This window comes from Parasteatoda tepidariorum, chromosome 8 (genome assembly GCF_982258835.1).
Source record: "Parasteatoda tepidariorum strain Cologne lab strain chromosome 8, Ptep-v5.0, whole genome shotgun sequence".
NCBI classification, from domain to species: Eukaryota; Metazoa; Arthropoda; class Arachnida; order Araneae; family Theridiidae; genus Parasteatoda; species Parasteatoda tepidariorum.
Window position 1 is genome coordinate 82,407,190 of NC_141762.1, and position 20,186 is coordinate 82,427,375.

A 20,186-nucleotide genomic window follows, 5' to 3' on the forward strand; every position below is an offset into this window, starting at 1 on the left:
ATTTCCCCAGACCAATTCCCTAAAATGGGAGAAAAATCAATCTAAAAATACTGTTATTTCGTTCGTCAAAAAGGGCAGAAAAATAAATTCCTGTTTGTATAATCTTCTGTATTGTGTGTGGGACCTATTCTGTTCCGGGCCACAATTTTTCCAAGCATTTTATATTTTACTTCTGTTGAAGCATCTCAAAGTTTTCAAGTTCCCATCAAAAGTGCCCTTTTTTGTCAACTGGAAAGCCCGCGAGGCGTGCATTGGAGAAGATAGATACAAGAAGAGAATAACGACAGGGAATATAAGTCTAAAAAATAAGAGGGAAGTTCGCGAATCCTGACGTCACACCGTCACGTGGCTCCTGCGAATCGAAGCGCGCGCCGCCTTCTGCCGCGCGGGTCACAGAGAACTGCTGGTCTGCAGACGAGAACTCAACTACATCCGCGAATGAATCAAATGATTCCTGCATTTATCGTCTGCTCGGAACAAAAAAAGAAAACTTTCATTCTTCGCCTCAAACGTCAACACGCTCTAATCAAATAAAGGAAACTATCGGTGCTCTTTCGAATTTATTATCCTGTGCACTTAGCGAAAGTGAAAAGGAATAAATTTATAATTTTCCGTTTCTCTTGCAAAAACAAATGATAAAATTATTTACAGAAAGCTAAAAAATAAAATTAATAACTACAAAATAAAATAAATTTAGTGTTTAAATTGACAAGTTAACCTAATGGGGCCTAGATGGCCTCTAGAATATGTGCAATATTATGACTATGTTTATTCTTCAAACTTTCCAACTCGGCTGATTTAATCAGCAAACGATTTTGAAACGTTATTATTTTATTATTATCGTAAAAATAGTGTACAAGTTTGTTCCAAACTCAAAAGAAGTATGATTGTTAACAAAGTTTCGGATATAATGCTGCATGGATTTAAAACAAAGTGTGAAAGCAATCAGTGCTGTAGTTTTTTGTCCCGGGACAAAAAAGTTCGTGCTGTATCTTCAGCAGGAAATAGGCCGGGATTTATTATCAGGCCTAACCTAAAATTTCAAGCATTGCTACTGCTTTTTATGTATGGGCTTCAAACATTTAATTTTGGACATGCAGGTAGGAGAGTTATTTTATGCTTTTTTATATTAAAAAACTGCATCACTCACACTGGGTCATTTGTTGATATTTAGTGTATTTTCATGACTGAATGCAATATTAACTAATATTTCCTTTTTATAGCATTTTGTTTACTCAAATTAAATAAGTTTACTTTGTGGGCATTGTAGAATTTTAGTTTCTTTTATATGATGTTTGAAATATTCAGATAAAAAATGGTTACTATTACTACTTAATATTTAATCAAAAATTTTAACAACATTATTCTGCGTCCGTCAAAAAATTTTATTCTTAATAAATGTTCCATATTGTTTTTTTGAAAAATACTTTCTTAAACCTGAGTTGCTTACAATAATTAAGAAATATATTAAAACATTTGTTAAGCCTTAATTTTACTTATTAAAAAGAAAAAAAGGGAAATCTTTTAAATATTAAAATGTTTATATAAATTTATATAGGTTAAGCACTATTACTTCTAATACCCAAGTTCACAGTGTAAACAAATACACGTAAAAAAATATACACGTAAAAAAAGTTTAATAAATATTTTCCTCTTATGGATATTGAAGTTATAAAATTTCAGTTTCATCCATACGATGTTTAAAATATATGGAGAAACGAAATTTAATAATTATTATTTTTTCTACAAATTTTTAGCACTCTTCATTTCCACATTCTTAAAGAAAAATAATACTTTTTCCAAAAAATGTCTTATTTTTTTTAAAATATGTTCTTTTAACATCCTAACATTGGATTGTTAACAATAAATATAGAATTAATGATCAGTTTTAATAAGTAAACATAAAATATGAAAATTTCAAAATATTTAAATCATTATATCCCTATTTATATAAGATAATCACTGTTGTTTCAACAAGTTATACAATATATATATATATATATATATATATATATATATATATATATATATATATATATATATATATATATATATATATATATATATATATATATATATATATATATATATATATATATATATATATATTTATTTATATATATATATATATATATATATATATATATATATATATATATATATTTATTTATATATATATATATATATATATATATATATATATATATATATATATATATATATATATATATATATATATATATATATATATATATATATATATATATATAAATGCAACTACGTAATTTGATTAAATAACTAAGACTTAGGAAAATTAACATTTCAACATACATACTTTTTGAAGTTATAATAATTGATGTACCGTCGATAATTATATGCATACTATAATTTATTGTTTAAAACCATGAAATTTCTTTTTATTAAAAGCAAAAATTGCGAATTGTGAAATAAAAATAATTCATAGTTTTAGAGATTAAAATAATCACTGAATTAAGTGTCAAAAAAGAATAAATTACTTATTCACAAATAAAAAAAAATATTTTTACCTACACATTAGTATTTAGATTTTTTATTCTGTGTGTAAGAAATAGTCAAGAAATGTTTAATTCATTTACTTGTGCTTCGGTCGAGTCCTTGAAACACTGCAATTCGTTTTTTCTGTCTTAATCATAAGCACGTGAGGGGAAAGAAATTGTCAAATGAAACAAGTCTTAGGGATTTAGATTATGTTGTTTGTATTATGTTATGTGTTTCGGAAGGTAAATTGCTCATTCAAACTTAATACCATTTTTAAGAAAAATTCTAATTTACTTAATACTTTCTAAAGTATTATAATTTTTTATGCGTATAATTTACAGTTGAAAATTAATATTTATGATGTTAGTTATTAATAACTGACATTCTTCATTATCAATTAAGTTTCTCAGATTAATAATGAGAAACTACTAGAGAAACTTACTAGAGAAAAATAAATGCAGAAGAAAATTTATAGCAATTATTTGTAGAAAGTGCGTTTTACATATATGCGAACTATGAATAGCAATTATTCATAGAAAGTGCGTTTTGCATATATGCGAACTATGATTACTTGTTTCGCATAATATATAAAGTTGATGTGAAAAGAACATTTTAAGTTAAGCTTAACATGATTAATTTTGCTTACACTTATTATTAAGTACCACCACTGCTCTATTTAAATTATTCTCAATGCATAAATCTGGTCCAGTATATCGCATTAAATTATTTTTAATTAATGGTTTTCAAAATCATTGAAAGTTAATTTTAGTAAATTAAAAATCAAATAATAAATCGTAAAATTTACTACAATTTTAAATATTATTTGAGAAAATCTCCCACCGAGAGGGGTAAAAACTTTGCAAGTATGTTTTTACGTTATTAGCATATAAAAAATTTTAATCATGTTTTCAATTCCAAAATATTTTAAAAAGAATATTTTAAAGATATCTGACTCTGGCTTATTAAGTCTTTTTTACTTTTTTTTAAGGAAAAACACTGTTTTTTTCATTTTTGTACCTACACAACCATGGACTTGATTAATTGTTGAGAAAAGGAAAAACGTAAGACGGAGTTAGTTTAATTATCGATATTGCACTTGGGAATCTTAATACGATTCTAAAGATGAGTATATTTATCAAAGGTTTTATTTTAAATTAGTAAAACAATTTTTAGATACAAGTTTTAAAATATGAGACTAAGCATAGAATATTTTAAACAAGTGAATAATATTTGAATTAATATTTTATCTTAAGATAATGAAAGGATGATTTGTTATCTAAAATGCCAAATTCTTAATAAAAAAAATTAAAGAAAAAAATATTTTGATTTGTTTAAAATAAAAATTAATTGTAAAATAAGAATTGATACCAAAATTAATAAAAGCTGATTGTAATGCATAAAATGAAATACCTTGCATTATAAAATGCAAACTTAAATCCTTTCAGGCAAAAAAAAATTAATAATATTTTTAAACTCTCGAAAGTCATAAAAATTGATTAATAATGATAATTAGTTTTTTTTTTAATATTTGTAGTACATTTGTAATAAAAATTATTTTTTTGTGAAAATAAAAATAATGGAAATTTTAAACAATCACACAAATAAGAAAAAGTAATGTGTATAAATTCCATACGTTTTTTATTGTATGTAAATTGTCTTCATTTTAAAGTATTATACTTTAAAAGAGAAATTTAAATTTATTTATGATGAACTGAGTAGTAAATATCTTTTAACTGTTATAATTAGTATGGTTCAATGCACGTTTATTTAATTGATATTATTTCAGATTTAAAGAGATGAAACTTCTAGTGATTTTATTTGTCAAAACTTTAAAATATTGGCTTTTCATTATTCTAGAAAGTCATTTAAAATGAATTGTAGATTAAATACATATTCTATATTAATTAAGTAATTGAAATATTTCATACGTCAAGAGTTATTATTATTTTTTTGAGAGAAAGAACAGAAGCATTGAGAATAAGATTTATTCTATATAATATTTAAAATTTTTTTAAATACTAAATTTTTAATCGTAAAGTTTTTAAGCAATTTAAAGGTATTTTTAGTTGCTTTTCCTCAAATAAGAATACATATACGTGCTTTAAAAAAGCATTTTGAACGAAATTTATTATTATAGTGTTTAGAAAATGTGTGAAAAAAATAAAGTACACATTTCAAACCTCTCTCTCATTTTGTAACTATTTGAATTCGGTTTCATCAAAATTAGAATTTTTTTCATTATTTAGAAATTGCTTAAAATATGATTAAGAATTAATAATCGTTGTTATCTTATACATCACCAAACACGTTTAACTCAAGCTTAACCAGAAATTTTTAAACACCCTATAAAAAATTAAAACTGAGAGACATTTGTGGAAAGTCAAAAACCACTGATACTTAGAATATACTGTTAAATATAATTCCTCTATAGAATATATGTTTCGGATGGAAGTCATATTTTCTGTGCAGCTAGAATTTTTCTTCCTAAGCAATATAATTTATGTTTCAATTCAAAATATACTTTTCTCGAGCAGTAATTACATTTAAGAAGCCACAAAATATTATAAGGGATAAAAAAGTAGCAGTTCAAAGTACAGAAAAATCCCTGTTTGTTTTATTACATTTGATGCCAATGTTGTAGAACAGTTGTAATAATAACGAAATCAACAAAGCCCGTCCGACTTTTCTTCAATACAATTGGTGGCCTCTGAGTTGTACTTAGTCGTACGAAAAAGTGCAGATCTCTTACTGAAATGAAAACTACAATTGGCTACAAACAAAACTACAAACAAAACTAGAAAACTACAATAATCATTAAGCAGTGAAAAAACAGAGGGTTTTTGAGAAAAGTCCGATCATCTTGGCCTAACATTAACTCCCATAATTTAAGAGGCAGATCGCAGTGTTTCTGCGAGCTACAGTGTACTTATGGGCTAAATAAATTTAAAATCAATATTTTGCAAAAAAGATAGCGCAAATAATGATGTAGAAAAAGGCATACTATAGTTTCTGTACTATAACGAAGAGTTGCTTCAGTGTTATTCATTATGTGTTCTGTTTTTTGCCTTACATTTTTTGCCGTCAGATTTTTGTCTTACAATAATTTTAGACGAATATAGAAAAAGTTAAAGTTTAAATATAGGGGCTTCTGTTCTTAGTTTTACCGAAAATGTATTATTTAGCGCAATGGAAAAAAATTAGAGAAATGGAAATTAGAAAAAAGGGATTATTACTTATCATGGATATATTATGAATTTTCCGAGAAATATATAACAGTTTATAGAAATATGGTGGTAAAATATTATAAATATCCAGAATAAAATATATTCATATCCAAAATGATATAAGTGCCATTCAGATGCATTGATTAAAAAATTGAGCTGTTCCAATAATAGCTTTTATGAGTTGATTAATGAAAATATGCATACACTAATTATATCTTGAAAATTGTCAATTTTTTGCATATTCTTATTTTTGATCATGTTGAAGCATAGACTGTTTTTTGCTTTAGAATTTTTATCTGGTCATATTTTCCTCGAAAGAAATCCTAAGGAGAGAAAAAAAAACGTTTGCCACCAAAACGCTTTTTTTCCCTTTTCTTACTGATGTAGACAACAACAAAATAATGAAGAAGAAATCTTATCATTTCAATTAGAAAAGGAAACATGCCTTAAATTGCCCAAGAATCATTCGTTTGGAACTTCTGAAGCAAAACGTTAAACAACTTTTAACAATATATTTTAGAAATCTTTGGCTTTTGTAACATTGTGTTCATGATGAATGAGAACTAAAAAAAAGAGTCAGAATACTTTGTTAAAATTCCAACTAGAATATATTGATTTTTGAAAATCGACTCAAACATCCTAGTATTTAAAATGCTTTGAGTAGAACGGCACGCAAAGTGTTATTGTCACTTAAAAGTTTGTTATTAATCTTTTATCAATAAACAGTTGCGCAAATAACTGCTTTAATAATATTTTGTCTATGCTGAGTTAAATATGTAAATGAGTTTTTAGTACAAAATAAATAAACATATCAATATTAAAGTGTGCGTAATATTTAATTAAACTTTCTTCAGCAAATTATTACTGGTCACCTAGACGTGCAAAGCGCCTCCCCCAGAAAACTTCTGCAGCCACGTTCACTGTCAAAAATTCCTGATCAAATTACGGAATAAAGTACCGGCATTTTGGTTGCATCATCCGAAAAACCTATTTTGCTGTAAAATCAACTTTTACCATAAAATATTATACCGTTAAATTTACGGTAATTTGTACCGTAAGACTTAGAATGATTCAGTGATTTTAGCTTAATTATTACCGTATAATTTACTATAAATCAATTGTTTTTTGTTTTGTAACATGTTTCAGGTAAAAATGAATTTTAAGTTAAAAAGTATCGCTACTCTGAGTGGTTCCTTCACTTTTATTTCTCTTTTTTACACTCCTTCACTTTTAATTCGAAATTTTTTACAATGTTGGGAATATATGATTTCGCTGGAGAGGAATTTTCTATTTCTTACTTCTGAGTTCTTAGTCATGTTTAAACAGCTGTCTTAGTGTGAGCATTGTTGAGGTCATTAAAATGATTGATATTTAAATACAAACTAAAAAAATTGCAGGTGAAAAAAAAGTTTGAATGATATTTGGATTATAAAACTGCTGTTTTATGTTAGAAGGTTAAGTTAGACTTCTTTAGGTCAATTAAAAATGAAAATACATGTTAGATTTATTATTCCAGTCAAATTTTCAATTGTAAAAACAATTTCAATTATTTACACTGTTCACATTCTATTTATACCAATTTCCCATGGACAATAGGCAATTTGCTTTTTTAATAAAAAATACAGGAAAGAAAATTCAATTAATAATTTTGCCTTTTTATATTCAGCAATAAACATTAATTCATTATGCTTATTGCTAAAAGAAACTATTTTATTTAATAACCGATGCTGAATAATTTTTGAGTTTTCGAAGTCCCAATTTTAACCCAATTTTTAAGTTTAAGACCACCAATGTTTAACTCAGTAGCCTTGTAATTTTGAATCCAATCCAAAAGACAAAGGGATTCCTGGAAAGGAAAACCACGAAAAGCGCACTCGGCTAGCAAAACCACAATTGGATTCTAAGCCTTGATCCGACTTCCACTGTGATACCATAGAACTGTGTTCGGTGCAAACCGGCACGAAATTCGTATCGACCATCCATCGCTAGGAATTTAACCCAGGTCCCCACATTCGGAGATGAGCCCTCTATCACCAGAGCAACCACGGGTAAAGAAAAATATGCTGCCACTTACAGACGCTTTGCTATGACAATAGTAAAAAGAATGAAATTGAGACGTGATGGTTTAGGGGATAGAGCACTCACATCGCTGTGAGGGCTCGAATCCCAACGGCGGCTGATCAATGCGAACACTGCCCCCAGCTGGCATGAACCACAGTGCTGACCTGAAATATTCTCACCGGGTCATGAGTTGAGTCCCCTTGCTGTCAGTCTAACCGTGGGAGGTTTTCGTGGTTGTCTTGCGGTCAGTTTCATTAAAAAATTTTCAGTGAAGACAAATTTTTCCCAATACTTGTTCCATGAGTTCCTTGTCTTCCAGATCGAGTTCAAAATTCTGAGGCTATGAAGTGGAACATAAGTAATTAAAAACCCGAACAATTGGTTTGGCTGTTCAACGACGGTTATCTAATTAAAAATGTTGGACGGTTATAAAACTCAAAACTATTAAAAGAAAGAAAATTTTAAAAAAAGTAAATATTTAATCGAGTTTTTTAATAAAGGCAAATGCCAGTCATTACTTTTAATTTCGATGAGAACACGGAAACTGATTATGCAGTTCCAATAATATTCATGTTACTAAGTTTAGAAATGATTTCAAGCACATACTTGAATTGCGTTAGTTATTTTTAAATGAAAAAATAAAATAATTTTTGATTTGTTCTAAGTTTATAATCCTATATTTAGTTAAATAAATGTATTTGAATTCGATAATTAGGAAAAAAAAGTAATTTTTTATAGTTAAAAATAAAGTCAACTGTCATCTAAGTAAAGGTACCCCGACATAGAGTCGTGTTAACATGTCTTATATACTAGTGAATTGTAGTTGTAATTTTGTAGTGGTAGATACGCTACAGTACTCCCCCACCAGAATTATATCTGTGATAGAATTCTATGAATGGATACCACTAGTTAAATCATTGCTGTTTTTGTGCGAAACCGGAAGAGCTGTATTAAGATCACCGTACTTTATGAGTGCTGAATGTGAGAGGTGTATTAACTTCACGGTCGTAGTCGCTCCTGTGTTGCCTTTAGCAGTCGAGTGTGTATGCAAGCCGGCGTTGTGGGTGTTTGAGAAGAGACTGAATAGCAACAGTGAGAGGAGGTGGATAAAGTCGCATCCACAAGTAGCAAGTCAACTATTCAATGTGGACTATCCATCGAAGTGGGCGTTACTGTCAAGATAGGCGTGTTCATATCGAAGTGGGCGTTACTGCCAAGGTAGGCGTGTTCACATCACGTCCGAAGGTCACCAATGTGGGGATAGTAGTTATCGACCATGTCAACTGTCATGTATGAAAACTGTCATAATGTCAACTGTCATAATAAATATAATTCAATTCAGAAAGTTATAATTAAATTTAAAAAAAGTATTGTTCTTACCATGTTGAAAAAAAATTTAAACAAAAGGTAACAAATTTAAATACATTTCCACTTAATTATTTTATGGCACAGTACTCAAATAATTAAACTAAAATGAATTTATTAATCTTTTGAAAATTAATCTTAATTATTAGTTAGTAATATAATATAATCAAATAATAGGAAAGGGAAAATCAAACTTTCGTAATCAGAAACATCATTCTATATTTTATTAATAATAATATTTAAATCAAAAATAATTTAAACGTGATATTATATAAGTAAAAAAAATTTCAAGATATTTTATCGGAAAATCATAATTGCAATTCAAGACAATATAATATAATTTGCATTGTATAATTATTTTTTAAGTAACAAATATTTTATTATTGCATTAATTTTAAATTTCTACATATGAAAAGTTTATCTTGCGAGCTGTATATTTGTTACTGAAGTTTAAAACTCTGATTAAAGTAAATAATATTTAAAAAAACACTAATGTAATTTTAATTTCAGTTTATATTCAAGCCGAATGCATTTTTAAAAGTCGAGTGCATTATAGTTTGTCCTTTACTCTGATGAAAATAATAATGATAATAATACTAAGAATAATATATTATAATTATAAAAAATAATCGTAATGAAAAGAACTTAAAAACTAATACTGTAATAATATTAATTGACATCTTATATTTACGAATGTTAGTTGAAAAACAATAAATATTCTTATATTTTACATCTTAAAACTGAAATTTTACCAAAGCACTTTAAAAATCACTTTTTTTTAAATTAACAATAAAATTAATTAATAATATGTTATAATATTTGATTAAGGAAGTAAAATTTGGTAATTTCATCATAGTACCTTCGAGCATGGCATAAGTACCTTTTATTCCCTTAAATTTGCTTTTCAGTTTGTAAATTTTTACTAATTGTTTGGTAATAAAAACTATAATTTTGACAGTCAGAATTTCTGGCTAACCATTATACAATAAACGGAATAATAACGAAATTAATGATTTTAATGCAGTATATTTCGGTTTTATTTATCATAATTTTTATTTGCCTGAAGAATGAATAAGATACTGTACTGCAATTTTTTCATAATTTTTTCTCCTTTCACGGATTAAAATTAATCAGTGCGCAATATCAATTACAGGGTTGAACTACAGAATTAGTTTATGAGTGCAGGCAAGAGAGTAACATTAGGTTTAATAAAACGTACCTAAAATTAAAAACCTTGTTTTAGAAGAAAATGTCTTTTCCTGTTCAATACCTGCCCCTGTTTTTAAAAATGTTCTCTTCATATGATTACTAGTCAAACCTAAACTAGAAAAGTATGTTTATTTACTTTAAAAAAAATGATGATTACATGTATAATACTCTTATTGAAAACATCAAATTTATTTTTAAAGTTCTATTCAACAATTCTACTAAAAATAGCCATACGAAAGGAAAAATTACTAAATGAACGGTTTAAATACTGTATATTTAGGTTTTATTAACCAGAAACATGATTTTTGCCCATGTTTTTAAAAATGTTCTCTTCATACGGTTACTGATCAAACTTAAACTAGAAAAGTATGTTTATTGACTTTTTTTAAAACAAAAAATGTTGATTACATGTATAATACTCTTATTGAAAACATCGAATTTATTTTTAAAGTTCAATTCAACAATTCTACTAAAAATAGCCATACGAAAGGAAAAATTACTAAATGAACAGTTCAAATACCATATATTTAGGTTTTATTAACCAGAAACATGATTTTTTTAAATCTGAAATGCCATTGCCAAATTGTACAGTAATTTTACTACGAGAATGAATTGCAGCATTAGTTCATGAGTGCAGGCTGAAACGTAGCGTCTGATTTAATTACCTTTAGCTAAAATCTAAAGCCATTTTTCCTGTAATAAAGAGTTTTTTCTTGTACCATACCTGTGCAAATTTTAATTAATGTTCTTCGCGTGGTTACTAATCAAACTAAAACTAGAAACTTATTTATTATTTATTCTTTATTCAATGCTAATTAAAAGCATAAAACGTTTACTGAAAATATCGAATTTCGTTTAAAAAATTGCATTCAACCCAATAAAAAAAAGTATTAGAGTATACATTACATATATCTATATATATATATATTTCACTGGATTGTACATACGTATACAGACTGCAGCAGATGGCGGTACCTAAGAGGAAAAAAAAGGTTCTCCGTCGTTTATCTTGGGATGGAGAAGGGGTTCGGTGAAGCAGTTTCTTTTCCCAAAATACCAAATGTTCGGTTCTAACAACCATTATTCTTTGGAGAAGTAACAGCTACGGATTACTTTGCACAGGTGTTTTCTCTTTCTGCATTCCCAACAGGAAAAGCGCTTTTCAGGATAAGTGTTACGGAGCAGCTTTCGACAGGCTTATACAGGATATGATTTGTATTCCTTTTCCTTTTTGCCTTGAACATCCACGAATATTCGAAATGAGTCGATGTATCAATTTGAAAGTGTCACCAAATAGATACTGGAATGAATTTGTTTTGCCAGTTATTAAAGTTAAAGTAAACTCATAGATTCACTCTGTATTGGAATCTTTTTTAGGCTGTCTGGACGTAATGAATATATTTTGTTTCGATTGGTTGTAAGCCTATTTATCTCTAACAAAAGTGAAAACGAATTGCAATTGAAATGCAAATATAGAGAGTAATTAAAAATAAATTATTTTAATCTGAGCAGATAAAATTATTTTTTTTTGAACTATAAATACTTTGCGGAGAAAAAAATTCTGGTAAAATTAACCTACTGTATGGCACTGACATTTCTGGTTAAAAATGCACTATTCCGGAAAAAAAAGAATCAAATATACGGGATTTAAACCATTAATCTGATAATTTTTCCTTTCATATGCTAACGGTTTACATGAAATTCTGTTCTTCTAAATTATAATTTGTATTACCAAACATTTAGTAAAAGTACAAATCTGAAGAGTAAATTAATTAATGGTTTTAATGCCAGGTTCTTAGGTATCATGATAAAATTAACAGACTTTAACACATATACCAAATGTTGCCACTTATTATGGAAATGATATTTTATTATTAATTTTACCTAATTCATTACCAAACCGCTTTTTCAAAATTTTTCGAGTTTTTGAAGTCCGCATTGAGCCAGATACAAGGTGAATTTTACCATATTATGGTAGTTACCATATTTACCATATTACCACATTTGACCATATTTTTTTCATTTTTCTGATTAAATTAAAGAGCATTGGGAATGCCTCTTAAAACAAATGTTTATTAAATTTACTAAGATCGTTTTTGCATCTTTTTCCAATTCATTATTCTCCCTGAAATCTTACTTTATTATTTCTGTTATACAGATAAATTTGCTACCAAAAGTTAGACTTGAGGCATATTTTTGAAATAAATCTATTGCTCTCTTTTTCTAGGGTAGATTAGATTTTTTTTTCTTGGTCATATAAACATATATAATTACACAAAACTGATTTGAAATATGTTTTTCTGAACTTTAAGCAACAGATAATGGTTCCTCATAACTAATACAAATAAGAAAATAATAAGGAAAATTTCTAATGATTTCAAAAAGTTATATATTTAAAGCAATATCGATTGTAAGTTCAAAACAAAACAGAATTTTTATTCCTAATTGATTACGTTCGAAAAATTATTTGCTTTTCTACCAAAAAGTTTTAGTTTAAAAAACTAAAACATAAAAGGTGGTTATTTTAATGCTTTGGGTCAGAATATGTCACCTCAAATCATTTTTATCACATTTTGTAGATCAGCCAGAGTTAAATATAAAATAAATTAATAACATGTAAAAAAGATTACGTGATTTTGCATTTTTCAAACGCTCATAATTTGAACATTCAATTATACATTGACAAAAAAAGTAATATCTAATGATTATAGCAGAAACTATTAAATATAAATTGTCGAAAATATGTGCGGTTTTAACAAAATAAAACTGGCAGGAATAGCGGAATAAGTTTGAGAGTAACAAAATTTATCTCGCAGATTTAAGGTCATAAATAATTTTGCATCAATCGTGGTTCTATATCCAGCCCGAGTATATTATGGCATGAAACTCTAAAAAAATTATATTTTTTATCTTACCTATTTTCAATTAAGGGTAAATAAATATATTTTAATGTAATTGAATGCATGTTTTCTATAGAAACGTTTTTGCAAAAATTCTAAGAAATAGAGGGAAAATAGAAAATTATTCAAGCTTTTTAATTGCTTTCTTTCAATGTTACTTTTATTTTTATTATATAATTTAAGCCATTAAAAAGCTAAATTGACTATTTCTTTTATCTAACAAAATCAAAACAAGAAATAAAAAATAACCGAGATGAGCCAAGGCCGATGTTCAGAAGAGAATGAAATAAACATTTAAAAATTAATAAAGAAAGAAAATGCCAATTTATGTCATTGAAAGTACTTTGTTTTGCAACAAACTATTAAGCAGACTAATCTGATGACAAGGCTAATGTTAAAAAAAAATTTAGTTTTAATAGTTAATAGTTTAAATTCTTCTTTCATTCTATATAGATAAATGAAATCCGTCATTTAAAATATATTTTTTATGAAATATTAATGTTACAAATTACCAGATTTTTTTGTATTAGTTTATATGTTTGGGTATGTTTAGTATTTTTATATCTATATATATATATATAGCTCTTACCAAATATTTAATTATTATTATAAGAAATTTAACTCTAATTTGCATATTAAGTACAAATTTAATATAAATGAAAAAAATAAGTAAAAATTTAACATTTTTGTCGCAAATGAGGTATTGTAAAACTCGAAAATCTAATTAATTAAAAGAAATAATAATGATATATTAATTATTCGGAAAATGCACTAAATAAGTAATACAAATATAAATTATTTATTATTAATTTGTCATGTATCAAACAAAGAAATAATGGTCATATAAATGCCCCCTAATGAATTGCGTTATCATTGACAACTATTTGTTACGATGCATTTTATGGAATGTTGGAAAATAGTTTTATGATAATGTCACTAATTCATTTCGACAGCAAATATCAATATCTTTGAATGTTTGAATTCTCAAGAAAGTGATATTCTTTTTCTAAATGTATAAAATTTAGTGCATAGTGTTTTGAAATTGTATAACAAATATATGTAACATAAAAAGCCCTTTATTAATCTTTTTATGTTAGTTTCTTTGCTATAGAACAACTCCTACTTTATTACTAATTAATTATTCTATTTGAAATACTTTCTCACACTTTTAAAAGCCACATCCTGTTCTTAAATCTATTTTTGGCTCAAGTATGCATTTAATTAAGAGCAGGACATTTTCCCCTTGCTTTGTGTGGGAAACCAGGGCTAAAGAGAATAGAAGGGCTGGTTCACTCCTTTGAAGTATCTCTCGCCGCGCCGATCCTGCGACGTCACTCTAGTGACGTCACTTTGGCGCAAAGCTCGCACTTTTACTTCAAGAAAGGAGCGTTTGGCCTTACTAGCTCTAACTAACAATAGATCATTTCTTTTTGCGAGATATTCTAAGACATTTGTTATTTTCTATAATGACTTTCCTCAGTTTTTGCAGTGAATTTACAAGAATTTAAAACTATTATCGAAATGCCAGTTTGTGCGATTGCAACTTGCAAAAATTCTGATATAAAAACAAAAGGAAAAATTATACTTTTTTGCGTGTTCCCTAAAGTAAATGAACAACTATGTAAAGAATGGATTCCGAAATGACACAGTTAATATAAAACAGCAATACGTTTATTCTGTCGTAAAGAACTTTTATAAAAATTCATTATCTAAATAGAAACCGCCTCGTTACTTCATAAAGAAAGGCAGGTGAAAAGAATTAAAAAATAGATAAAGTCAAAGAAAATTAAAATGTAAGTAAAAAGTATAAATAAAATATATAGTATATAGTTGAAATTCACCTAATTTCATAACATATTTTTTGATGTAGTTATTCTAAATATTTATGATTTTTTTTAATAATTATATTCTCTTCAATTTAACTATCTATAAATTATATCATCGTAAATTTAAATGTCTATAAACAATTGTAAAATTTCTAATGTCATTATGAACCTAAATTATTATTTTGTTTCAGTAATTAGCGTTTAAGGTTGATGTTTCCTAATGATTAAGTATGAACAAATTGCGATTAACGACATATTTTAAAATCAGGGATTCTAAATTTAACTTAACTTATTTTTATAAAAGAATATGTAGATAAAAAAAGTGTCGATATATGCCTTCATTTTTTTAATAGTTAAAGTTAAAACTGAAGTTTTTAAAATAAAGTATTTATCGTGTCATTTTCACCAACTAGCAAAACATTTTTATAAGTTTACAGTAGTATTTTTTTAATATAATAACCAAGAAAGTTTTTTTTTAACTATGTTTATGAACGGAAATAATGTGTTAATTACGTAAAGTTTGAAGGCTAATAACCAGAAAAAGTCTAACTTATTTTTACAAAGAGAAAGATGCAAAGTTATCATATCTTTGCTTGCGATCTCCGAGATCTGTGGACACAGTGACGTCATGAGGAGGGAAATCGTAGCTTCAGCTCTAAGAGCGGAGTGAACTAGCCCTTGTATTCTCTTTAGCCCTGGTGGGAAACGCGCGATCTCTTTCATAAACCAATAGCAACTACTAAGATTTCCCTCTTTCCCTAAATTAAGACATTTTACGGATTTTACTTTGCAAGATTTTCCCTAACATATAACCAAGGAGCGCAACTTTTCATGTGCACTTTTACTCATTCTCATGACTGCTCTTGTCTAATAATTAATAAATAAATTTTGTACCCTCCTTCCCGACCTATGACCTGTTTTAATCCTTCCACTCGGCAACGACGTTATATATATATGATTATTGCATGGACATATAGTTATCAAATATTCCATTTCCTTCTTCACCGAGACTCTAACTTTATTTTTATCCATTCAGGACACGGTTGTAGGGAAATGTATGCTCATGGATGGTGAAGTTCAATGATTTGTTTTAGGTTAGAGTTAGAGCTAACCATAATTCAATGAAAAATATCTTTATTATTGCAATAAATCAACTAAAACTTTTACCCTTAACCAAAAAAATCATGCAAGGAGCAATAAAAATGTATAAATTAACCATATATATCATTTCTCGTTAAATGTTTTTCTTAAACATTTATCCGCAGAAAGATATCAGTAGGCAGGTTTGAAAAAATAACTAAATGTTCATATGGGTCTCTATTGACGTTCTTCTTATAATAAAGCAAAAAAACGACTTTTATGAAACAAAAATCCGAAATAATTAAAAAGAAGGCAAGCAATTAACTTAAAGAAGAGTCAAGAGATAAAATAAAGAAAGAAAAAACAGTGTGATCTAATGTTTAAAAATTTTCTTTTGCAACGTAAGACAATTTTAAAAAAGTACTAATTATGCTATTTTTTAAACGCATTACAGTAACAAGGGAATGCATAAATTTTTAACTGAACAACGGTACTATTTTAGAAAATGCAGTATTGAAACAGGATAATATATCATTTCTTTCTTTCCTTATTTACTAATTTATTTCAATATTTCAATAAATCAACTTCAATACATTTTACCGAAAGCATCATTCTAGATCATTAACCACTTTAAAAATTTTTTTGATTAACCATATAAAACATCTCTCGTTAAATTTATCCAATCCAAATTTATTCACAGAAAGATATCATTATGCATGTTGGAAAAAGTAACGGAAATACTTATATGGGTTTCTATTGACGTTCTTTTTACAAATGAAGCAAAAAACGACATTTATGAAAAAAATACGAAATCATTTGGAAAATAGCCAAGCAATGAAATTAAAGAAAAGTTACGAGATAAAAAAGAAAAGAAAAACTAAACATCATGATCTTATGTTTAAAAATGTTCCATTATAACGAAGAAAAAATAACAATTATACTATTTTTGAGACACATTACAGTTACAAGGGAATCTATTAATTTTTAAACTTCACAACGATACTATTTCGGAAAATGCATTAGTAAAACAAGAAAATATATTATTCTTACTTTCCTTATATGCTAATTTGCTTCAATATTGCTATAAATCAACTTAAGGCTACACGGTACCCTTTTTTAAAAAAATTTTTTAAGGCGTGTAATATTAAAAGTAATAATAGATTTTCATTTGTATTATATTATTAAACTGATTTTCAAAAAGAAAAGGGAAATCGACAAACCACAATTTAAAAAATTTAAATTTTTTTAAAAAATTCAAGATTTTTTTAAATTTTTATAACTTTTTTAATTTTCAAAATTTTTCAGTTATTTTAAATAATATAAATATCTTAGATTATTAGGAACAAAAGTTAGTATGGATTTGATGCTCTGATACTTAGTTGAATCTTAATTATTTTTATCGTTACTAAACACGTGGAAAACCCGAAAATTCTAAAAACTCCAACTTCAAATTTTTATTAAAAAAAATGTATACATCTCACACTGAAATCCATACTAACTTTTGGTCTGTATATACATAAAAGTTTCTACAAAAAATTTCAAGGCTTTATCTTTAAAGGGAAAAAAGCCTTAGGGAATCGAAAACAGTGGCATCAACAAAAAAGAAAGTCTGAGAAAATGACATTTAAAGTAAAGAGAACCATAAAACCAAAACTAAAAATGCTTGTACAGTCCTACTTTCTTAATATATTATAAACAAACTTATTGCTGGTCCAAAAACACTAATTTACTTGAATATTAATAGTATTATATTTTTTCACATTTAAAATTTATATGTAACCTGTATCGGCTAAAATACACGTAACATTGGTTTAGACAAACAAAGCAATAGGATTAAAGAAATAGCTAGCATAATTATATAAATATTCAGTCAATCAAGTATAACAAATATTCTGTTACGAATGTATTTATAAATTAAAAAATATTAGTCTTAAAAAAGACTTTTTATAAATAAAAATTTAGTAAAAACACAACTTTAGAACGCATCCATCAAACACCGAACATAAATAAGCAACAATGCTTCTAGAAGTGAAAGTGAAATTTGATAACTTTTGGAGAAAGTGAAAATTAATAATCATCGAAATAAAATAAGTCTTTTTTTGAAAAAAAAAGTTTTAAAATTGGATTTAAAAGAAAACGAAACTAACCACGCCCCCTCGCTTGTCAAATTGTGAGTCTGACACAACTCGGAAAAATCCTAATATCTCTAAAACTAATTAGATCTCAGATGCAAAATTTTTCAACTTGCTTCCCAACCACATTAGCCACCCAAAAATGCAAAAATATTTTTTTGCATATTTTTGCGAATTTTAGGGTACTGTGTAGCCTTAAAGAAATACATTTTACCGAAAGCATTAGCAGCTTTTAAAAAAATGTATTGATTAACCATATAAAACATCTTTCGTTAAATTTATCCATTCCACATTTATCCAAAGAAAGATATCATTATGCATGTTGGAAAAAATAACGGAAATACTTATATGGGTTTCTATTGACGTTCTTCTTACAAATGAAGCAAAAAACGACATTTATGAAGAAAAAAAATCCGAAATCATTTGGAAAATAGCCAAGCAATGAACTTGAAGAAAAGTCAAGAGATAAAAAAGAAGAAAAAAAACTACGATTCTCTCTCTCTCTCGACAAATAACTTTGAAGAATAAGCATCAGAATCGTAATTGATGGTTTAGATGTCTCTAATTATCCGCATGCGTATTCACAGCTATCCAATGAATATGAGTTAAGACTGAGTTGATACTACCGTTTGGTGATTTATGATTGGTCGTAATTATATAGCAAAGACTGTTCAGGTCATATGGGCACTTGCCAAAAAACTTTTCTTGACTTTTGCCTAACATTCTTTTTTTTTTCCATTGCCGTCAACTACACTCAGTCTTTTCAAACCATTTTCACTTTTTGTTATGTAATTAATTTAATCTCAAGTGACTCAGATGGTATCACAGGTTTCCTCTCGGGGAATTGATTTTACAATTAAATCCTTTGGAGCAGCGTTAGTTATTTTAGGTAATTAGGAGAGGTTTAAAAATAGCCCTACCTGGAAAACGACGAAGTTTTGCATCACGCGCAAAACTTGCACTAGCTTATTTTCGTTTTATGTTTTACAGCTAAGTTAATTTGGGCAGTGATCGATTTGTAAAGTGAGACTTCATGTAGCTTAAGATTTTTAACTGAGAGCAAAAGAAGTTTTATTTTTGACTGAGGAAGGGTCATCTATGCTAATCAGTATTTGTTTAACACTTCAACTAAATTTACATAAGATGCGTTATAAAAGGCTAGATATATTTCGATAAAAGGCTAGAAAGTATTTCGATTTAAATTGAAAATAAATTTATGTTTCTCCCGTAAAAGAATAACTTTTCATTACTTGACAGGAAGGTTAAAAGTTTTTTTATTTTATTATTTTGCTCTTTTTCATAAGAAAAATCAGTTTGGTGTTTTCTTTTTCTTTTAATATCTATGTCTGAAAGATAAATTTAATCTACAGAGCGCCTTCATAACATCGCAACAAACTTTATCATAAATTTTTAACATGTTTTTACATTGCACTTTACATTCAAGTTAGATCATGATACTTCAAGAAATAAAATGAAAACATATTAATTTGACGAATATTCATGAATATTTTATTACTTAGTATCAAGATTAGATGAATGTTATTTTTATAGTTAAAATCAGATTTTTAAAAAGTTTTTTAAACGTTAACGCCAAAAGTATTATTTAATCTGCAGGGAACCTTCAGAATAGTGAAACGAACTCTATAACAAATTCCCGTCATGCTATTTTTTCTTTTGATAATACAAGTTAAGATATGGTCAGAACGTGACATTTCAAATTAAGCTTAAAATACAATAATTTGACACCTATAGTTCGACATTTTTTATTTTTTGCACTAGAAAAAATATTTGTTTTAAAGAAACCTAATTACTTTCGTAAATAAAATCACAAATGCTTTTAATATTTTAATGCTATTGTCAAAAGTGTTATTT

The 20,186-nt window shown here is 27.0% G+C and overlaps 1 protein-coding gene across 2 annotated transcripts in view; it reads left to right on the top strand.

Annotated features, from left to right (window-relative positions):
- The first annotated feature begins 387 nt into the window (after positions 1-387).
- LOC107436612 (opioid-binding protein/cell adhesion molecule homolog) overlaps positions 388-20,186 on the top strand; it is a 484,171-nt gene continuing 464,372 nt past the window's right edge. For both annotated transcript variants that reach the window (XM_043048555.3, XM_043048563.3), the window contains exon 1: positions 388-1,100. In XM_043048555.3, coding sequence (XP_042904489.2) covers positions 884-1,100 — 217 coding nt within the window. In that variant the 5' untranslated portion in view covers positions 388-883. The remainder of the gene's footprint in view (positions 1,101-20,186) is intronic.